General features: G+C 30.9%; 2 protein-coding genes and 1 long non-coding RNA gene across 3 annotated transcripts; 1 reads left to right on the forward strand and 2 right to left on the reverse strand.

The window, feature by feature from the left end:
• Window positions 1-127: 127 nt before the first annotated feature.
• LOC108915527 (cathepsin L1-like) lies at window positions 128-2,599 on the reverse strand. The gene is made up of 5 exons (XM_023455044.1): window positions 2,552-2,599; window positions 2,096-2,177; window positions 1,664-2,005; window positions 1,267-1,609; window positions 128-430 (listed from the first exon to the last, which is right to left on the reverse strand). Exons 2-5 carry the CDS (start codon window positions 2,174-2,176, stop codon window positions 216-218), a joined length of 981 nt encoding a protein of 326 aa, XP_023310812.1. The 5' UTR covers window position 2,177; window positions 2,552-2,599; the 3' UTR covers window positions 128-215.
• A 6,253-nt stretch (window positions 2,600-8,852) lies between these two features.
• LOC108915524 lies at window positions 8,853-9,751 on the forward strand. Its single transcript, XR_001964729.1, has 2 exons — window positions 8,853-8,957; window positions 9,330-9,751. It is a non-coding gene; the product is annotated as an uncharacterized LOC108915524 (long non-coding RNA).
• A 6,858-nt stretch (window positions 9,752-16,609) lies between these two features.
• Window positions 16,610-21,636, reverse strand: LOC108915529 (cathepsin L-like proteinase). Its single transcript, XM_018721586.2, has 5 exons — window positions 21,549-21,636; window positions 21,308-21,398; window positions 18,733-19,065; window positions 16,994-17,282; window positions 16,610-16,926 (listed from the first exon to the last, which is right to left on the reverse strand). The coding sequence occupies exons 2-5, from the start codon at window positions 21,386-21,388 to the stop codon at window positions 16,664-16,666; spliced, it is 966 nt and encodes a 321-aa protein (XP_018577102.1). The 5' UTR covers window positions 21,389-21,398; window positions 21,549-21,636; the 3' UTR covers window positions 16,610-16,663.
• Between the last annotated feature and the right edge of the window lie 1,523 nt (window positions 21,637-23,159).

The raw sequence follows: 23,159 nt of genomic DNA on the forward strand, positions 1-23,159 counted from the left end.
AACACACCACTGCTTTTCTATGAGTTTAATATTAATTTTCTGATCAAGTAGTTAAAAATATATATTTTTTTGTCTCTTGCCCTAATTAAAATAGAGAGCAAACATATTTTTTTTTACAAATTAATTTATAAAACAAACAATTATATAAATATTATTAGCCTAATATATAATATTATTTTGTTTTCAAACAGTTCACAATTTTTGTACCTAAAGTTTTACAACTGTGGAAACAAGGCGTCTGTTGCGATTCCACATTGGTTGTTTTTGTTTCGTGCCATCAGAATGTACCCTTGAACTCCCCAAGACTTTCCCCAAGAATTTTTCACTAGCCAGTAGTCTGATCCATTAATTGTGCCATAACCCACCACTAGAACTCCATGATTTAAGTTCCATATACTGTTACCACAAGAAAAGTCGTTTTGGTATACTCCTAGAAGAAAATGAGTTATCTAATGAGTTATTGCAAGAGGCAATAATAAGTAGAAGGTTGTCCATAAAAATTAGTAAGATAAATTACAAAAAACAAAATTATGTATTTTTAAACAATAACTTACATAAGTATTAGTGATTGAATAAAATATTGTGATAGTATCACGTTATTTTTAACTTAAACCACAGCATATAAATTGCAACTTTGTGCTGATTTGTTCAGCGTTGTCAGTAAGAGTTAATAAAATGATGAAAATTGTACTAATTTGAAGAAAAAGTCACGAAAACAGATTTTTTTTCCTAAATCAAATAGACCAGGAAAAATAATTCGAGAAAAAACTTGCGATTATGATCTAGGACCGGGAAAATTTAATCACAAAATTGAGATTGAGATCATATTGTGATAATTGATCATCATCTATGAGTAAAGATAGAAACTCACTGAACAGTGAACACTGAATTAATTGGACAGTAGAAGGTCCGCTTCGCTGTCAAAGGTGAAAAGTACTTATGCTATGCAGAAATGGTAACACTGAGGAACGTATCTATACTTTTGTACTGGCGCTGACAACACTGCATTCGTAAACATTTGCGTATCACCAACAGAGGCGACATCTTTTGTTTAAAGTAAAAACGTATTCGAAATTGTGAAACATTTATGCAAATATTTTCAATATTGATCAAAATTATGAATAAAAAAATATTTTTTACAGAATTTCTTGATCATCCCTTCAATTATTCTAGAAAATATATTTCTCTGAAGCAGAACAATATTAATTTAAGTTTTACTTTCATTTTTAGTCCATCTATTAGTATTTTGTAATTTCCTTTACTTACCTCCACTGTAAAATTGTAGGTCCGTTGCGTCTATAGCCACACATATCGGACCCACTTCGGCCACAGCTGTTTGTAAGGCGTATTCATCGTTCGATGGAATAAACCAAATTGACTGAATTCTAGTAATACTTTTCGAACTATCGAACCGACAACGTCCATCGCGCCCTTCGTAAGGATACTCTTTTTCTGCCATAATGCCATACCGACTTACGTGGTCCAAAGCTTTGTCCATGAGTCCTCCCATACAGCCAAAGCAGTCTGTGACGCAGTCCACCAGGTTCTGTTCGCTGAGAGGGGTTAGATTCCCGGTTTTGAGGAACAGCTGGCCTTCGATGGCGCCCGTCTATATCAATTTCGTATATTAACACTTATTTTTTGTCTGCAGTAAGTCACTTACCGTGCTGAAGCTCCAACAGGACCCGCATATCCTTTGATCCTTAACTTCGGTAACGGCTCCTTTTTCAGTCCAGTTCAGTACCGCTGGAAGCTGTTCTGGCGATTCCACCGCGGGGTAAAAGTTTTCTCTTAGTATGTACGGTCTAAGTTTCTTCTGCAAGTTCAGCATGTTCGTGAATTCGTCCTTGGTCATGTCAGCGAAGTGGTTGATGCCCAGTTCATATGAAATTTCGCCCCTTTGATACCTTTTGTTGTGGCCGTTGATTTTGCGCAAGTTGCTTTTGAAGATTTTTTCCCGCACGTTTTCTTCCGACGAGCTTCTGTACAGTTTCCTATGATTTACCTTACAGAAAAAAAAACAGTACCTAATAATAATAATAATAATAATAATAATAATAATAATAATAATAATATTTTTTTTTAGGAAAGTTACCTTGAATTTGGTCCATTCATCTTCTTCAGAGTTGGCGTGGACCGTAACAATTACAAGAAATAAAAATACCCAGAATTTCATTCTAAAGCAACAAAAATTACTTACGTAAAGGATGAAACAATTAACTTTCTATGTTAAAAAATGTTAAAATCAATAGCTAAATCCTTTACAACTTATTACGAATTTTCTTGCACGGTGGAAACTAAATTGAAAGAATCACCTTTATATAGTTGGGCTTATCGATTATTACCAACGACTTCAAAACATTAATGTGGCTTTTGCAACTCTTTTTTCTCTATCTGCAGTTGAGCAAACATTGCGAATGCATTTTCATTATCAGGTTTCTTTGTTGTCTTATTTATCGAGCAAGTAATGAATGGTTCCATTGTAAGGCACAGAAAATTATTTTTTTTTATTAAAATGTTTTAGATATTTTCTAAAAATTTTACTACTTACCTGTGATTATGTCTCGCTATTCAATTAACGATTAAACTAACGTTTACAATATAGCTAAAACATAATAAAATAAATAATGTCAACATTAGTAACTGAAAAATTAAAATAAAAAATGTAACTCTAGCGAACTTTTCTTATATGTCGAAAGAAATGTCTATATCGACATCGTATACAATCAACTTTTAGAAAAAAACATTTAAAACGTTTTTAAATGAATTCTTATAATAAGTGCGCGTGTAAAAATATCTTGTAAACATGTTGTGTTCTATTTTAATACATCAAATAGAAATACAAATATTTTTCTACGATATTCTAAAATATAGTTTAATAAAATTATTAGTCACAATAAATATTTTAATCTTAGCGTCTAAAGCTCGGTTGTATAAAATTTTTGTTGTAAAATATAGCTAAATTTTGTTCACAGATAGCAAAATACCCAATAAATAAACAAAAAAAAATAATTACTAATTACCTGAAAATTTCGACGCCACTGAATATTTCCGAAATTCGATTATTGCATTTTATTACTAACTGTATCTCAAAGAAAAAGAGTTTATTTCCATTTTATATGGATAGCAATTAATGAGAGACAATTTTTACTAATATGAAATATGATTATCACTTTTAAATAAATAAGAGTAACGCTAAAATTATTCATTTCACAGAAAAAAAAACGATACATTTTTTCTTTTATAAATACTAGGATTTAAATGTTGCCATAGGTTAAAAAAATTTAACTGGGAGGAAATAGGAGAAAACTCTCAGAAAATCTAAAACATTCGACTCTAATTGTTTTTTTGAACTTTAGATAAAGTTGTTATATTCTTTAAAACGAGAAGTTGTAGAATTACTATCAATTTATTCCACTTTGTAATAGGTAGTTGTTATTTTTTAACTCAAATTGATAAGAGGTTTTAGAAATAAATTTACTTTGAGGAGAGCCGATTTAATTATTATGCTTGTAGAATTATTAGGACAGGCTTTATTTTATAAGTTCAGGTAAAATTTCAGTGTAGCACAGTTATCGCATACCTAGTGTCAATTGCTGATGCTGTATTTTTATCACAGTAAGTAAGCAGTACCTAGTTTTTATTCATAAAAAGAATTATGTACTTCTTTGCCCGTAAAAAATAAATTTATAAAAAAAATTACTCATTTTCCTGGTGTTTCATGTCGTTTGTTGATAGGTCAAAGTTTTTGAGAAATTAAAAACGGAAAATTCCACTGGACCTGATAACAACTGCAAATTTAGAAGTACCATCTGCAAAGCCAGATAATATTATTGTATAACATTATTAAACTTGTAATAAATATTATGAAGATAGACACAAATAGAAACAAACAAATTTAAAAAGCATTAGTAAAGCGTCTTATCACCATGATGCTATTTACAATTTGTTTACATGTACCTACGTAGATACTTGTTTAATGTTTAATTTCTATGTTATTTGTTTGCGTAGATTTTCTATAAACAATGCAAAAAACTCGAAAAAATAAGATAGTTACAAACAGAAAGCAAAAGTCGTTAGTTTAATGTATGTTCTGCTAACATCAACTAAAACACAGTGATCTCCTAGGTTTTCTGATCTAGTCTAAATGGTCTCCATTTATGAAGACACCTGCAATTTACAGAATATAGATCAGGTCTGCTAGGAGGCCAGCCATGGTTCAAAATAACTATATGATTTCATAATATTTTTGCATGAATGCACTACAGTTACTGTGTTGTATGTATCTGTAACGTTTAAATATTTTTCAGGTAAAATTTGTTCAGTCAACGTCACCTGGTTCTATCAGTACAGTGTGCGACCAAAATCTTTTATTGGAGACAATAACCAGTTTTGTTGGCGTTATGTATGTCTGGCTAATTTTGCATTTTATACTTTTTAACACCAAGATATTCTTCATTTATTTTAATTATTTTTGGCAAACAATATATTTGATAGCTGTAATTCTACAGACTTTGTTTTTCTTCGTAGTTAGATGTATTTTTGTGACTTTCGATTTAAATGTCCCTATATCTAACAAGTTCTACTGTTATTATATGTAATAAAATATTGTTTTTAATTCAGTACCTACTGTATATAATAAATTCCACAGTTTCAACATACAATTGTAAAGTTACTGTCATTACAAGGATAATTCTATTTTTATCTCTATTATTATGGGTGTTGTTTTTTTGTTTTGCAAATGATATGGGTTAGTATTACGTGTACAAATATAAATGTATCTTTTATAGATAAATGATTCTGCGAACTATTACTGATTGTAATTTTAAGAATGTGTGATCAGTTACGTGCGTAGTATAATAAATTCATAAAAATAGAGTACTTGATTTTATTCAGAATTTGGATCCGCTAGTTTGAAACGTATCAGATAGGTACATTTACACTTTTGCAATAAAAAGTGATAAGAATTCGTTTACGAGTGTAGTGAATTTATTTGACATAAGAATTACATTCATAAGTTTAAGATAACAAACACCAGCGTCGACCTGAGTTCAGATACCGCCCTTCATAAGATTCAACTGTCAAGGAATTTTACAGTACTTGGAATAATCTACTGAGGACCAATTTGCCAGAAGATTGTTTCTAATGTGATAATAAATTCGTGAAGTTCCTTTGAAATCAGTTACTGCAATAGTTCGTACAAGTGAAGGACCGATTTAGACCAAGTTTTTACGAAATTTCTACCAACAAAAAAAGTATGGCTAAAAAACAAATGACTGTCAGGGATGTCCTTTGAAACAAATATTCTATATTGCTTCTATTGTTACCCTTGACAAATACTAATCACATAAAAAACGGCTACTAGAGGAACAAAGATACCTTCTCGTTTCCACATTTTACTCGGAATTGGTTCATCAGTTTGTTGTTTATATTTTTTTTTCTGTTAATATTTATTAATTCCATGCGAGAAGTTGTCTGATGAAACAATCCCAGATAAAATGTAGTACCTGATTGTTACGTGATATATCCTGTATTCTTGCTGTTCTATGATCACCCTTAACAAAGACCACAGACAATATAGCGTATCGCTATAGACTGCTACTTAAATGCTGGAAATTGGCAACCCGAAATGGAAGCAGGGTCTCCTTAGTTGGCTTCCAGCTATAAAATTTAGCGTGGTAACTCTTCTACTTGGTAATAGGCGGCAGTTCCAGCGTTGGTTTTGTTACCAAATAATAACTGCTAAATAAATTTAATGCTTTCAATTATGTAATTAAAGAGATAAGGAACTTATCTTGTGTTTGGAAATCACATTTGCCTTAAATGTAAAATAAAATAAATCAAGTTAGAATTAAAACTATGAATTTACCTAATTAATTATTTATTTTATATCACCTTGGAATGGGAAAATTTAAAAACTTGAAATTAATGTTTTTAGATTTGTGCGTCGACTTCCAATATGGTACGATATTAACACCTATGTTTAAAAAAGTTGCATTACTATACAGGTTGTGTATCCTTAGATGGGTACTGCCTCTTATTGTTGATTTCTTTAGATAGGTAAAATAATTATTGACACAAGTGTTGCGTATCATAGATGTCATTTGTAGTGGTCATATTTGTGACACAAGGTGTTCAAAACAATTAACACAATGTAAAATTGCTGGAACCTCAAAGAGTAGTTGAATACGAACTTTATTTAAAAAAAAAAACAACAAATCATCAATCAATACAGAGATAAGATAATGCGTTCGCTACTGCTGTTGCAATTTTTGACTAACGTTTTTGTTTTTCGACATACTGACTTCGGACCGTTTCCATTCATCGCAGAACGGACAATCAGAACCAGAGTAGTGGGGAGATTTTTTCAATTATTTTTCAATTCAACGCACCGTTTCCGAATTATAAGACCTTTTTAACTGTACTGACACACAGAACCAGGGGTATGGGGAGAATTATTCAATTATTTTTTCGATTTAACGCACCGTTTCCGAGTTATAAACACTTTTTTATCCTATGATGTCACACACCATTGCTCCCGATTTTTTTTTTGACATGCGGGTTTTGACGTTTTTCACTGGTTCACCATGGGAGATTTATTTGTTCACCATGGGAGATTTTTTGATACTTAGAGTCTAAGCAAATACTGTTTTTTTTTCTTTCATATATTGTGACACCCCGCTCTGCGTCACCCACCGAGTGCTCTACTCAGAACCAAGGGGAAATTTGTTTATATTTCCAGCCATTTCCGAGTTACGAGCAAAAACCATTTTTTTTTCTTATACTGTGTGACATCATAGATCGATAACGAAGGCTTAACAAGGCCACGCGCTCTACCCCACGTTCCCTCCCTAGGTGTCCTGAAATTGCTGGGGAGACTCCTGAAGACAGCAGAGAGAGAGAGAGAGATAAGCTCTCTATGAGGACAGAGTCACTCTATCTCTATCGCACACTATAACTCTATCTCTCTCGCACACAATCAGACAAAAACGACAGAAACGAACCTTCTTTTAAAAATACATGGGATTTATCATTATTAGAATAACCCATTTTAATTTAAAAAATTAAAAAAATTACAATGGGTTATTCTGATGACGAAAAATAAAACATAATTAACTGTATTATTCAAATAACAATAATGTGCAAAAGTTCTTCAGGAATATTGGCAAATTTATTTTGGAGGAAGAATCCCGTCAACGAACACTAAAAAATATTATTAGAAACCTTAGGTGGCCAGAAAACAGCCCCGATCTCATTGTCAGTCCTTTAGACATTTTTTTTTTACCTGAAAATTTGCAAGTATTGAAAAAAAAATACAGGACGAAATGCTTGATAATTTTGAATTTGTTTTTGAAGCAATTAATAGTAAATTGAAACATATTTTCAACTGTATCATCACAATCACTTGCATGTTGATTTGTAAAAATTGTAGGTATATTAATGTTATTTCGTTTTTAGTTATTCTCCTTATGTTGTTGTAAAGGTTAGTTATAAAAAGCGTTGTTTGTTATTTTCATAAGGATGAATTTTAATTTTTTTTAATGATTTTTTTTATTTTAAACATATATATTTTATGCCAGTAAATTTTGATGTCAAATGAAATAAAGGAAAAGTCGTACATTTGTATTTAAAGTTTCTTTCTATCTTTAATTATTAAACCTATAAGTGGATGTCAAAATACAAAAAAAAACCTGTACCTACATTCCGCGACGTACTAATAACCCACCTTGTATATTAAATAAATTTATCGTCATTATCAAATATTAAAAAAATTATATTACAAGCTGTTTAAAATATTATTACGGATTTTGTTTGTTTTGAAATATATTTTCTGCAGTATTTCAATACCAAAAAATGAAAATAGTAGGTAGCTAATTAACGAAATTATGATTAAATAACTTAATTGTAACACCGCTGCAGAATATCATATGAAACTACATAGATATTCGTTGATTCTTTAAAAACATTTCTATCAATACCTACATCATACATTTAAGTAAATACAGTAACGCAAAAAACAGATATTGATAAGAAAGCGTACAAAAGAAATACGTAAGTACGCCTGGCAACATTATCAAAGTCTTGTTTATATGTTGCTAGGATGCGGGCCGCTGCATTTGATTCTTCCTAAAATTCTGCTGGTGGTGTACTCTACCGGCAATTCGGAAATTTAAAACTGCCGACCTATTCCAGGAGCGGTCTGTGGCGATAGCTGTTTTGTCTGTGCAAAGACTAATGACTTAAAAAACAGCTACTACAAAGAGATCTTTTTAATTCCACATTATTCTTGGCATTGTTTCTTCAGTTTGATATTTACTCTATACAGGGTGTTTCATAACTCATGCGATTTGTTGTGTAACATTTTTTCTGGGTGTACCGTTGAAGAGATGATCTTTTCTATTAGTATTTCATTATTTATATTTATACCTACTAAACATATTGTTATTTTGTTCTCATTTTTATAAAATTGACGACAAATAAATTAATAAACGTGTATACAATTCTAATTATTAGATATATAAACAAATTAAAAATGGCACAATCAGATAGAAACACGAAAATAAAGATAACGATATCGGTTCGTACTTATTTTGTGACGAAAATTATCTTGAATTTGTAACGTTAAATTACGAAATTTGACGAGCCTACATAAAAATCACTGTACAGTTGTTGTTTTCAATATTGTTTACATAAAGATGAGGAAGTGTTTTTCGATGTGAACAAAAATAAAGGACTGCGCATTGTTTATTAACATTACTGGTTTCCAGCACTAGGCCTCCTTATTTTCTCCGATAAAGGTAGGAAATATAAACATTATCATCAGTTTGTAAACAATAAATGATAAACAGTAACGACTAATTTTTGCTATATAAGACAGGGTTTTATCTGAGTAAGCTGTTTGTTTTATAGCTACTTTGAAAGTTTCTCACGAAAAGTATTGTTGACTAAGCGAGAAGGTATGTCCCTGATATTTATTTTGTTATTATAATTACATAAAAATTGTGAACATTAAGCTATAAGAATAATTTTGCGTTATTGTGATCAAATATTTATCAGTTTAGTTAGTTTATAATCAGTCATTAATTTTTGGTGACAATACACTTAAAGACACGCCAAGATACTTAAACTAAGTCTGTGTTTTTACAGAGATCGATTTTTGAGAAAAAAATCATTTCGGTTAACTAAAAATAGCAGATTGTGTAGAGTCGTTTATAGTTTATTTATTTACAGCCTACGTCTATAAAAATTTAACACTCACTATATGATTACGCTGTAAAAAAAACGATTAAATAACAATTAGTGTACAAATGTATTATTTCCTATTGTAGGATTCTTCTACTACCTTTAATGACCATCAGGACAACGTCGGTTGATCAAAGGTTACCATCGCTGAAGGAATTGGATCGAAGCATTGTTTACCGAATATTTATGTGTCAAGTGACGGGTGATAACAAAAGACTATCATAATCAACATGCTGGCCTGCCTCAGCCCGATAACATATTTATTTTTCGTATATCTTAAATTTATTTATTTTTACTACGTCTTCTTCTGTGATATTTTAAGTGTCGTGTCTTCCGTGTCTCTGGTGCTGTTTTTCTGTCTACTCAAGACTGTTTGGATAGTGAGCGAATTTTTGTTCGATATCCATGACACATACGTACTTCTCAATAAATATGTTTCTAGTGTATAGATTGAATTTATGTTATCGAATATTTTGTACGTAGTTCATAAACTTATTATTTTACGTGAGTTGTTTTTTAATCTATAATCTAGATAAAGGCGTAACAAGGTACAGGGTTACTGGTTTTAAATGAATAGAATATAAACTTTATTGACACTGTCATCAGAGCCGTTCCTGGGCAGTGTGCTGGTGGTGCCCCGGCACCAGGGCGGCCGAGCTACAAGGGCGGCCAAAATTCAACTTTTCTGTCCTGATCTTCCCCAGATTCCTAACTAAAAATATTTAAACAATAGCAGCAAAGACTGCAAAAGATAAAATGTATATTAATTTTCGTCTTATAAAAAATGTAGTATTAAATATACTGTTTTTACACTTTTTACATAAATTAATGCAAAAAATTAAAGTGTCAAGAGTTTTTCCGTGATTTTTGACAGACTGTATTTAGGTGAAAAATGGGGTATCGGGAATTAAAAAAAGCATTTTGAAGCTTTAAGATTCTAGTTTTTGAGATATTTCGGTCGAATTTTTTTAGGAGCTACGGTTATCATGCAATTCTAAGAAATAGCGTGATAAAAAAATTTTGCAAATTTTCTTTTTTTTTTCGTCAATTTAAACGTTATTTGCGGTAAATGTGAAAAAACCTCAAAAAAACTCAAACTCAAAAAACGTGACCCTTTAATTTTTTTCAAAAGTTTGACTATTTGAAACAAACAAACGGGTCGCTAAATTGAGATGAAACTGCACAGGGTTTTTCTGGGTATATCGAACTGTAAAAGTAATGTTTAATTCTAATTTAGCCGTCAATTTTCTAAAAAACCATAATTACCCTTTTTTCCTGTTTTTTAAAATTCGTGTAAAAGATAAAAAATGTTTTTTCCGAATGTTTATATAGGAAATTTATTCCAGTTTTCGAAACTGCCCTTCAGTTCTCTGTACGAGCATTTGTCGCCGAGATATCGATGATTGAAAACAAAATGATCCATTTCCATTAAAATATTTCGATGAAAAATGATCATATCGAAATTTAAAAAAAAAGGAAATTGAAGCTGAATAAACTAGCTATCTGGTCCAAAAATTCCAAGTCCGTGGACTGGAAAATTTTTTTGTCGCACTATTTCTTAGAATTGAATGACAACGGTAGCACCTAAAAAATTTCGACCGAAAGATCTAAAAACTAGAATCTTGGAGCTTCAAAATGCTATTTTTTAATTCCGGATACGACTATTTTTTACCTAAATACAGTCTGTCAAAAATCACGGAAAAATTTCGAAAATTCTTTTGACCCTTTAATTTTTTGCATTAGTTTTTAAAAAATGTAAAATCACGGATGTTTTAAAAATGTCTTTCTTAGACGTTTACGAACAAATGAACGCCTAATTACTAAACACAGAACCCGAGCGAAACTAATGCTGAGTTCTAAGATTACAATAATTATTACCTACTTATCGTCAGATTTACGACGTTTAGACAGCTCAAAATTTTTATATTCTATATTTTGTGAATACCTTTCATACTAGTCGCAATACGAAGTTCCTGTTTTCCAGTGAGTTACCATATCAGTTTTAGAGCTTTTGATTATTATTTTTGTTATGACTTTTTAGATTATATTTTACAGTAGAATATTAAAGTTTGTTAGTGCAAAAATAAATCGATCTGTATTTCTAATAACACACTTCCATCATAGTCATCTCTAATCCCTGATATTAATAATGTCATAATGATATGATAGATACATACCTACTACGGGGTAGGGGCGGCTAATTTTTCTATGCACCAGGGCGGCAAGTACCCCAGGAACGGTCCTGACTGTCATATACAAAAACTGTACATTTTTTGTCACAACTATTACACTAAAAGAGGACATTAATATTAAACAGTAACGAAAGAAATAAAATCATCAAGACTATAAAAACATTGCTCTAATAAAAAATTTTTAATGAATTTGTGGAAACTTCTCTGAGACATCCTAAATTTAACATTTTTAAAATGATTACTTAATCTATTATAATGGTGAATCTGGACCTTTTATAAAAAAAATTAAAAGGTTTATTGCTTCAAATTCAAAAATTTATATTAGTTTTCTTCTGTACTCACACCTTAAATTTTAAATTGCAGATAAATTCACTAATAAAATATAATGCGTTTACTATTAAACAAAATAAACATCCAAAGTAGATAACAAAATTAAATTTAATAATATTACTCATTAATTTCGAGAATTTTTGGAGTTCTTGAGAACTTATAGTTCTTGATAAATAAAACAATGACTACTTTTTCATGGAAGTTTCTCAAGAGCTTTATCAACATTTTATTTTTTCATGTTTAATTTAAAGTTTTTTAACCAATAAAAACAGCCAAAAACACTTCATATTGAAGATTAATAAATTATTCCTGTTGTTTTAGTATTTAAATTTTAGTAGGTACCTTCATTACGATTACTCATACCATTATCATTGTCATTGGGTTCATGTAATTTCTATAGCATCATTGGAAAAACTTGTTTTCATTGATTAGTAATATTTTTAAAGATAATTTTGTTATCTGAGTTAGACGTTCATTGGCATGACTTACTTTATGATAATAAATAAATAATATTTTCATTTCTAAAATTCACAAAAATTTTTAATTTCTTTTTTTTTTTTAAGAAATTCGTACATAGCAATTTAAGAGGATGCTGAGTGTATTCAGATTTTACACAAAACAATCACTAATACGACTTCTTGAATGTTGAAATTAGTAAAAATAAAGCATGACGTTTTGTTCAAAAGTAGTCTTTAGTGTTCTACTTAAAAAAGATCCAGCCAAAACTTTTATTAAGGTGTTCAGGCACAGAATTATGTGTTATAATTCTGTGGTTCAGGTTTGAACTGGGTAATACTGAATGTAAATATGAATTTAAACTACAATGTGTGTAACAAAAAATCGAGACATTTGAACTATGGTCTTGAATGAATATGCAACCAACAATAAGTACATGTACTATCCTATAACTTCGACACCTTGAAGATCGCAAATCGACCGCACTCCTGGTAACTTTTGGAAAAATATATCGATTTTACATAGCATTGAATATTGAATTATCGAAAGTGAGAGAGATGCATTATCCAAATTTGCAAAGGCACATAGTGCGAAATATCGTCATAATGTTAAAAATATTGTCACCGTCATTCTTGGGGACGAAAATTCGAAATATTTGGAATTATTAAATTTTCGTGACTGAAAACTACATAGGTATTGTATTCTTGACACCGAGAGAGTTGCACTAAACCAAATTTGGAGAGGACATAGCTAATACAATGCGAAACATCGCCTTAATGTTAAAAATGTTGTCACCGTGACTCTTGGGGCAGAAAATTCGAAATTGGAATTATTCAATTTTCGTGGCTGAAAACATACATAGGTATTGACATTGAACAAAACACAGACGAAGGCAGCAAAGTGAAAATAAAATGTTGTATTTTTCATGTACATAATATTAATGATTAATGTATAAATATGTATTTACTTTTTCTTCATCTTTAACTAATAAATTACAGAATTACTAAAGTTAATTTTTGTGTGTGGCGTGTACTAATGGAACAATTATTACACCCCTATCATGTACAAAGGGTTTAAATTACAATTTAAATAACAATTTAAAAGCCCCGTGTGGATTTTTGCCAGTGGTTTCGACATCAAATAGCACAAGATCGGGATTTTATAAGCAAGGTGCTTTTTAAGGATAAATGTTGTTTTACTAGAGGCAGCATACTAAATGTTCTTAAGACTGGAAACTGATGCATCTCTGGTTGCCTAAATTATACCGAAAAATGGTAGAAAACAGCCCTTTTTTTATTCCAATATATCTTTTTAAAGCAATGGAAGAAAGTAGTAAAATTTCATATCACATTTGGCAAAGTATAAATGAAGACAGTAAAGCAAAAATTAATTGGGATAGGTAAATAATTCGTGAGAAATTAATTTCTAAATATGAAGGTTTTTTGGACTTTTACAAAGAAACGATTATTTCTTCATAGTATTATAGAATTATGCAATTTTTTATATAGTTGTCTTTAAATAAATAAACTGATTAGACTTTATTTCATAGTTTGTTCATCACTTTATTATTTAAAAAGTTATATTGGAATAAAATTATTAAAAAATATTCATTCATGAATAGCATTATCTCCGACTTTTAATTCGCTTGATTTGTAATAGATGTCGCACTAGTAAAAATTTATTTATGAATGGACTCGGGTTATTTTTAACGAACAGCTGTTGTATGTGGTTAATTTGGTATAACCTGATTCTGAATTGGTAGTCATGGTTTCTGTTAATTGATACGTAAATATTTAAAGAATGTCATGATCATTTTAGATATATTTTTGTATAAAAGTATATAAGTAACAGTGCAAGTCCATACTATTATATAATTTTAGAAAATATGAAATATAAACAATTTTTAGTTTATTTAAAACCATAATTTATAATTAATATACCTATATTAGTATCTACGGTTAGTGGATAAGAGGGAAAACATTTTTATTTTCTATTCTACTAGAAAAAGTAATTCGTGACAAAAAATATTTTGCTTTTTAATTGAATATGTTTGTCATGAAAAATTGTAATTTATATTTATACAGGGTGATCAGAAATTTAATAAAATTAATAACGTTGAACAATAAACTGCTTTTGTTTTTGATAATATAAAAAAATGTTAATAAGAAAAGTTGTTCATAACGGAAAGTTATGTTATAATTACGATTTGTGAATAAAGCGGCTTACTTTGGTACCTATAAACAGAAATGGAAAATATTATATTTTTAATAATTAATATTAAGTAATTCTTGATAAAAAAAATTCGCATATTAATATAAATAGAATTTTAATTGTGAATATACATAATAATGAGAAAATATAAAAAATATGTACGATATACTTATTTTGTCCAAAAAATGTGTAAAGAATTATGTACAAAAGGACGATTTGAGACTAAATTTTTTTTATGAGAAATAGGTATTCAGTTCACTTCACTTGAAAAAATAGTTGTAGGTACTTTAATACCTCCAATATAAACAGAAATTCTGTGGAACAGTGTAGTTTAATAAATATGTAAATAAATGAAAGTAATAAAGAAATAAATAGAATAGGTACAGTAGAACAGGAAAAAATTTAAAAAATCATAAAATAAAATTATTTCTTTTTATTAATTTGAGTTTCTATAATATATTCTGGATCCATACATCTTTTTCCCTGTGGAATATTTTTGTATATTATTTCTGGTAGTATACAATTTTTATAAAATTGTTCCAAATTTGTTGCCATTGATTTTTTCCATAATTCTTCATATTTCTTAATTTGTTCTACATAGAGTGGGTTGTTTTCACCACTATAGGTATATTACGAAATAACATATAGACTTCTTCCGGTTCCGTATCTGAAAGTAAGAAAAGAATTTTACCAGATAATATTTGTTATAAACATAGATAATTATACATTTTTACCTATTATGCTTTTGATTTACCATAATGATATATCTAGTCATATATAGGGTGCCACAATAGTGCGATAAAGTTTAGTATAACTGCCTGTAGTAGTGATACGAAAAAAGTTACTTGCTCGGATTCACATTTTATTATTATTTCCATTATTCATTATTTTCAGACCGAATTAAACGTTCAGAAAATCTTGTTTTTGGCCTGAAGATTTTGCCCTATACAACTATAACTGAAAATAATTATAAACTTTGTCACACTATTGGAACAGCCTGTATGTGCATTGCAACGACAATATGTCATATTTATATTACGGCTAAGTAAGCGGAAAGTCCATTGTCGCATATGTAATTTTTATTTTCAAATAATCAAATACAATACCTACATATTTATTTTAATATCTATTATTTACTTGAATTTAGTACTAAGTACAACTATGCCTAGCAAATTGTAATACTTACTCTGTTAATGTTTTTTCCTTCATATAAAAAATAGTAAACTCCACAAATAAAATATTTCGCAGCCACAACGCAACAATAAAAGATAACAGCTCAAAGATCCATACAAGAAATAATTACATTCGCACCTACTCTGGTCCGAATCCATATAAGTACTAAAATGTAGAAAATAATATGAAATAAAACTTAGTTGGCTGCAAATATTATAAATTTGTACAACCACTTGCCATCCTCCTTTTTTGTAAATATGTACATAATAACATGTAGAAGATAGAAAATAGAAATATTTTCAGAACAAAAAACCGGCGGCCGCAAATTGGAGTTTTTATTATTTTATTACCCTTCTCTTTTCATATGCAATTATGAGATAGCAAGAGAGTGGGATGGACGTATAGGCCGGACAACTGATTATCGTGCACGTGTGCGTGCACCTGGCATTTTCTCGTTTTTTTTAGGTGTATTTTGCCTGAATTTGAATGAATGTAATTATCGTACTATTTTTACTATAAACGTATTTCCTGTAGCGACATCTATATGAATATTGTAGTACTTTGTTAGATGAAACGGGACTTCAATTATGTTCTTAATGTTTAGTGTGGTGCTTTTGGTGACAGAATTTTGACCGACGCCGTCGTTTGGAAACATGTTTATTAGCGCATTGAAACTGCGTTGAACAATTTTTGTAAAGCACGAGATTTGAATAAATTTGCGCATTTTCGAACACAAAACGCCATCAGCTCTTTCGCACTGAAGCGCGCCACGTTTTCTTCTAAAATATCATTTATCGAATTGCATCACACTTTTTCATATTATAAAGCTGCACATGTTTTATCGCATCCTTAACGCTTCTGCTCCTAGCAAGACTGTATGCTTTTAGATGTACGACATCTGCACAATACTACCACCATCACCAATTCTGCTACCATCTATTGTGGTACTTTTTTAGAAGAAATGGGGTTCGAATTTATAATCTTAAATGAAACTGAACATCAAATTAGTATCGTACTGGTATCCCTTTATTGTTCATGTTACATTTCAGTCAAGCACTTTATATTACGGGATAGACGCCCCACAAGGCGATACCGCATTGGTTGCTCTTGTTACGAGCCATCTTGATGTAACCGTTCTCGCCCCAGGACGCGCCCCAGGAGTTCTTGACGAGCCAATACTGGGAACCGGATTCCTCACCATAGCCGACTACCAGGACACCGTGGTTGACGTTCCAGGTACAAGAAGAATCATCATAAACTCCTCCAGAGTAGAATTGGTAGCCGTCTGCGTCGAGGGAAACTGAAATTGGTCCAATAGTACCTGAAAAAGAAGAAAGCGATATTTTAATTCATCCTCTGCAGAGATAATTCAGAGAAGTGGCACTTACCAACCGCCGATTGCAATTCGCTTTCGCTGTCGTAGGTTAAACAGACATAACTCGATATTTGTAAAGCAGAACGCGATTGGGAATAAGAGCAACTTCCGTCTACGCCTTGGAAGGGGTAGTCAGATTCCGATTCGATACCGTTGTCTATCACGTAATCGAAGGAGTAATCGACAGTTCCCCCATTGCATCCAGCATTTCCGTAACCCGTCGTACAATCGAGCAAGTTCTGCTCGCTCAGAGAAAGGAGCTTTCCCGTCTTGATGGCGTAGGCAGATTCCATGGCTCCAGTCTACAAGAGAATAAATCACAATTAAAAAAATGCAAACTTCCTAGGAGTTGTGATGAGCCTCTGCTTTGCCATTTTGTACGCCAGGAAACATACTTAAAAATAAAGGCTTAAAAAATTGCTTACACGAGCGAAGTTGATCTATCTTTTAGCTTTGCAATGACACCAAAATTATATCGATTTGATAAAAATTACTCAAAATTCTATGCTAAATTCCGAACAACCTAAATCCCTACAACTTCAGACACGAATATAAACCAAAATGTTGGAACAACATTCATATTTCTTTTCCAGTTGAAATTCACAAAAATCTCTGAAACCGGTCAATTAGTAAATAGAAATTGTTACTTTTCTGTAATATTTTCAATTTTTATGACCCATGTTTGACAGACCTATAACATTACCGAAATTTTTTTAACAGGTCGCTCTATATTTTATGGTATAAATAGATAGCTCTTCTAAAGACGAATTCCGCGATATAATGTTATATCTCATAGTTGTCAAAAAACTGTAAAAAATTGTCTTTTATATCGTACTGACTATTTCAAACAAACCTATTCTTTATTAATCTTTTTCTGCTAACATTAAAGCTTTTTTTTTCTCAAACAAAAAAAAAACACATCGATAAACACATAAAATTCACCAGAGCACCTTAGATATAACGTGAATCGTTTTAGAACCAATTCATTCGTTGTTAAACTGTTTTGAAAAAGAGTAGCCCATTTAAATGAAAAACAGAGAATTGAAATTTTAATTATGATTGGACGAAGAGAATTAGTCGAGCTGCAAAAAGTAAAGTTTCCAAAGAGTTTGAAGAAACCAGAAATAACTCGTGTTCTGAGCAATGTTATGTTACATAAAAGCAAAAATAAAAAGAGGAGTATTAAAAAAGTAAATTGATCTCCACGGGATGTGTCATTCAATTTTGGGTTGCGACAAAAATTGTTTGTATAACTTTAACATTTACGGTACAATAGTTATATCGATTCGAATACAATTATCGAAGTAAAAATTGTAACGTGCAACGTTAGTGGCTAGTTATTGCTTCCTTTTTAAAGTCACAAGCCTTCAAAAACATTTTTTATGTCGGATTTTGGAGTAGCAGAATATGAATATATTTTTTTTTTTACTTAAAACATAGAGGATGCTACGAATACCGAAAGCAGTCTTCTGTTTTTACCATGTTTTTTTCTTGTCGCTAGAAATTTTGAGAATACTGTTTTTTGGAAAATTTATGGCCCTATATCAAAGACAATAGAACCCATGAGCCGTAAGAAAAAATCAACTTATTTTTTGACGTTCTGTCACTCCCTGAATTTGTGATATCTTTTGCAAAACACCCTGTATATAGGTGTCGATTATAACTGGAACATATTGCAATCTTCAAAGAAACAAATTAGATTTTTTCCTGTAGGTATATTTTTATTTTCTCTTAAAAAAATTTCTGACTTACGGCGCTGAAAGCCCAGCAACCTCCACAACTGCCTTGATTCTTAACTTCAGAAACGACTCCCTTGTCCCTCCAGTCGATAGAGCTGGGCGCAGCAACGGCGTCAAGGTCGACTAAAGACTTCAGTTTCAAGTTGGAAGTGGGCCTGGAGTAGTTGAGCGTAGACCTGAATTCAGAGGGAGTAAGATCAGCGAAAGGGGTGACTCCCATGTAGTATGACGTCTCCCCCTTAGCGTATTTCTCGTTATGTTCTTGGATGGTCACCAAGTTATCCTTGAAGATGGAGAAGCGTCTCTGTTCTTCCTTGAGGTCCCTGTAGTCTTTGCCATATTTTTCCTGAAATATAAAATTGTATCGTTTTAATAAATAACTTAAATTTATTGATTCTGTCTCAATAATCAAACAAGGTAAGTCATAATCATAAGACCCAAGTTAAATTTGATCAGTATGTATTATTTGTTTATTTGTTTATTGTTTGTTTGTTTATTTATTTATTTATTCTCCATAGATCATGCAACAACCAAACTTACGAGTAGTTAGATAATAGCAAAAATATTAAATAGTCCCGATCTTCGATTCCCGATTCTTTCCGTGTGCTGAATAAAAATAACGAATATTATGACTTAAAAATAGAAATATACAGCAAAGCAAACTAAATTTATGAAAGTCTATATGCTATGTGATATTTTACATATACCTATTTTGTATTTTAATTCGTAAATGTTTGAATATTTCGCTACATTTATGTAATATTTTTTGACGTTTGTACACCTTATCTGACATAGACTAATTCAAAACAAATCACCTTTGAAACAATTTGAGACTAACCATGAAAACGCATCATACATGCCAAACACTGTACTGTCCACAGATCTAATATACTATTAAATCTATGGTATTGTCAGCGTTGTTTATTTTCTGTCAAATTTATGCCGATAAAATGTACTCAGAAGAAAATCCCGAAATTCCCGATAGCATCTTAGAGCAAGCGACACAAGCGAACACGAATTTATTACCAGTAAAATCCATGTCGAGGTATGAACACGAATATTAACTTTTTTCTGAATGGTGAAATCTGGACAAAATCAAAACTATAAGTAACGATATTCTTCTAGTTTACTTTGTCGAAAAAGCTAAGTCTGAAATCTTTCACATTATGGAGTCGATTCTCAATGCTAAATAGTTGTTTGGTCATAAAAGAAAATGCTAACATCAACAAAATATTAAAACATTATTGCTTTTTTTGAAGCATCAAGCTATAGGAGATATACCGAAAAAGTCCAAAGAAACCAAATTTTTATGTGAAGCTCCAGATGAACAATATCTACTACCAAAACCAGTTTTAGTGTTTGGGATCTTTGAGGCTTGTCGGAGAGATGATTTAATGTCGTGTTTTTACGAGTTGGAAAAACTATCCAATTATTCTATAGTACATCTAAATATATCAAGTTTATCTTGTAATTTATTATAAGTAGTTTTTACACACGAAATGCGAATTTGAATGAATTTATTCTGGGAGCTTCAGGATAAAGCCGTTGTTATTATGAGGTGAAGATGAAAAAAAATCTGATCCATGATCTGAGAGCAATCAGTTTTATTAATCAACAATCTGTGATGGAAAAATAATGACTGAGTAATCCACAACCATGTAAACTATTTACTATAAATCTGATTCAAGATTTGAGATGATAAGTCGCTAAAACCATCCAAATAATTTTCTAGTATGTGATTTATAAGTAATAAGAAAAGAAGTAGTGCCGATATATGACCTTGAGGCATGCCAGATGTTAGAGATACTACAGATTATTTAAAACCTGGACATTCATCAATCTTCATATTGCGTACTATCAGTGAAGTACCATTTGAAATTATTTAAGAGTAATCAAGATAAACTTAACATACTTAAGCTTTGACAAGTACAAAAAATGCGCATATTCTGAATACTAGAAATAAATAGCGTTATATAAAATATAATACAAAATAAATGTGAAACAGTAGATTTTTTATAAAATCGTGTTGATAAAGACTAATTTCTCTCTGCAATCGTGACATAACACATCATATAGGTATAAAATTTTCGTAGGTATACTATATCGAAATTACATATTTGTAGAATTTACCTTTCTACATCATTTTTTGCGTCTTTTTTATGTATAGGAGAAATTCTAGGATTTTTCAAATAGAAGGAAATATTCCTAAAGTTTAATATTATGCATAATTGTTCTGCAATAACCGAAACATAGGTTTAAAATTAAACCCAATTTTTTTTTCTAGGATCATCATTTGTTTATGGAAGTACTAAAACACGTTAATCTGAATTCTTGAAAAGTAGTTTTTTGTTAAATTTAGCAGATATTCGTTTAATGGAACTCTGAGTTCCACAATCCATAAATATTTTTAGTAAAGGCACATCATAAAATTCTTAAAAATTCAAAAAAACTCAAGCGAATTTTATATAAAACCTTAATCTACATTATCAGCCAAAAAACATTAAATGTAACGGTAACATTTATTGTTAGTGTTGCTACTACTAGTTTTGCGCCGTTTAGGGAATTATAAAAAAAATCCAAAAATTTACCTTGAATTGCAGCCACTGGTCTCTGTCAGACGCGGCACTGATGACCAATATTAAAGCAGCGAACACCACCAAGAACTTCATTTTGTTTTTTCTGTAAAAGCAGTGCATTGTAAATTTATATGGAATTTTTCTATTACAAAAAAAAATGACAAAAATCTCCTGTAAAAAGCAATTTTTGTTTGAAATATATATCAAGCAACTGATAGGATTTTCAAATTCAAATAAAATCATTAAAACTCACCTGAGGACAGCAAAAAGAAGTATGACCAAATAATCAAATCTGATGACTTTATATAAGATCACAAAATGTTTATCAAGATTATCGTAAGTGGACATCTACAAAATATTTAAGTAATAAAAGTTTTTTTGCCACGAGTGCAATTGCAGTAATTAATAAATACCCTTGAAACGTGTTTTCTTTCTGACACGAGTATATAAATTTGCAAAGGATCATCATCATAATCAAATTATTGTTAATGATATTTAGAAATCTCGAATCGTTTTCACACATTTCACCTTTGTGCATAGCAAGCAAGGCAGCACAAAGCAGAACTGGCAGAGTAGAATAAATACAGCAGTTGACGTGCATTCTGTCTAGTAAGAACAAATTCAGACTCTTCTCTGAGGAAGAGAGCGATTTGTCTCTCGAAATATCAAGAACTCTAACTCCCGCTAAAACTACGTCACTGGAGTGTATAAGAAAAAATAATCCCTACTAAGAAAATGTTATTTCTCAAATTTTATCGCTAAATATTTTTTGGCAGTGAAGTTACAGGAAAAATCATATAAATATTCGAAAGTTTTAACACCCTTTATCTCCGTAGCGAAGCGTCCTATCAAAAATTTTTATAGAGTAAAATTTAATTATTTTTATCGATAGAATACGCCATTAAAGTTTGGCAAAACTTATCATTAACACCCTGTATATCCACTGCCCCTCATCCCGATCTTCCCCCGCTACTTGATCGCGTACGCGCGCTCGGCCGTTTTTGATCATGTTTGGAGGAATTTTTCACCTATTTCGCATCATTTCGTCGGAAAAGTAGAATATACGTTTTGTAGTACTATATTTCTACTTTTAAAATCCGACTGAAGAATTAAAATCGGACCACCTCCAACGCATCCAGAAGTTTTGCAAAATAGTGCACAAAAAATTCAAATTACAATTATTGTGCCAAAACTAATAGTCCAACAGCGCCTGCCTTGTGCACACTTTAAGTACATACAGGGTGGCCAAATGAAAACGAAACAGAGCCATTTTCAGGAAACGCGTCAAGATTGTAGAAAAACACTCAGACCCGTCGATTTTAGATTAAAGGGGGACATTCTGTGCTGGTATTTTTGACTCGCCACTTTCACCCCCAAGCAAGGGTAAGCATCATCCCAAAATATTTAAATGGCATTGGGGGTTGAGTAATATTCCTTTTGAAAGCTCTTACAATTCTCTTTACAACAGACTTTAAATTTTATAATTCCGCTCATAACTTATTAAGAATTTTGATTTTAAAGTGGAAACTTATGTACAAACAATTAGTAAATGTAAAAATGTCAGTCATTCGAGTTAAGTACGCCAATGGCATAAATTTAGTATTTCTTGCGTTACATTGGTTTTTGGCGATTTGTTATCACTTTCGTAAAAAAAACACAATTGTAAACAACAGAAATGAATGCTATACACACACAATGAACGTAAAATTAGTGGATTCCAAATTATTTTCTAGTATTATTTGGAAGCGTTGGTTGGTAGTTTATTTAATTGTGTTTTTGAAAATTAAACACTATGATTTATTCCATTGCGGAAAGGGTAGATATCATTTCGCTTTACTTTATGAACAATAAATGTGCGAATAGA

Source organism: Anoplophora glabripennis, unplaced genomic scaffold (genome assembly GCF_000390285.2).
Source record: "Anoplophora glabripennis isolate ALB-LARVAE unplaced genomic scaffold, Agla_2.0 scaffold247, whole genome shotgun sequence".
NCBI lineage: Eukaryota > Metazoa > Arthropoda > Insecta > Coleoptera > Cerambycidae > Anoplophora > Anoplophora glabripennis.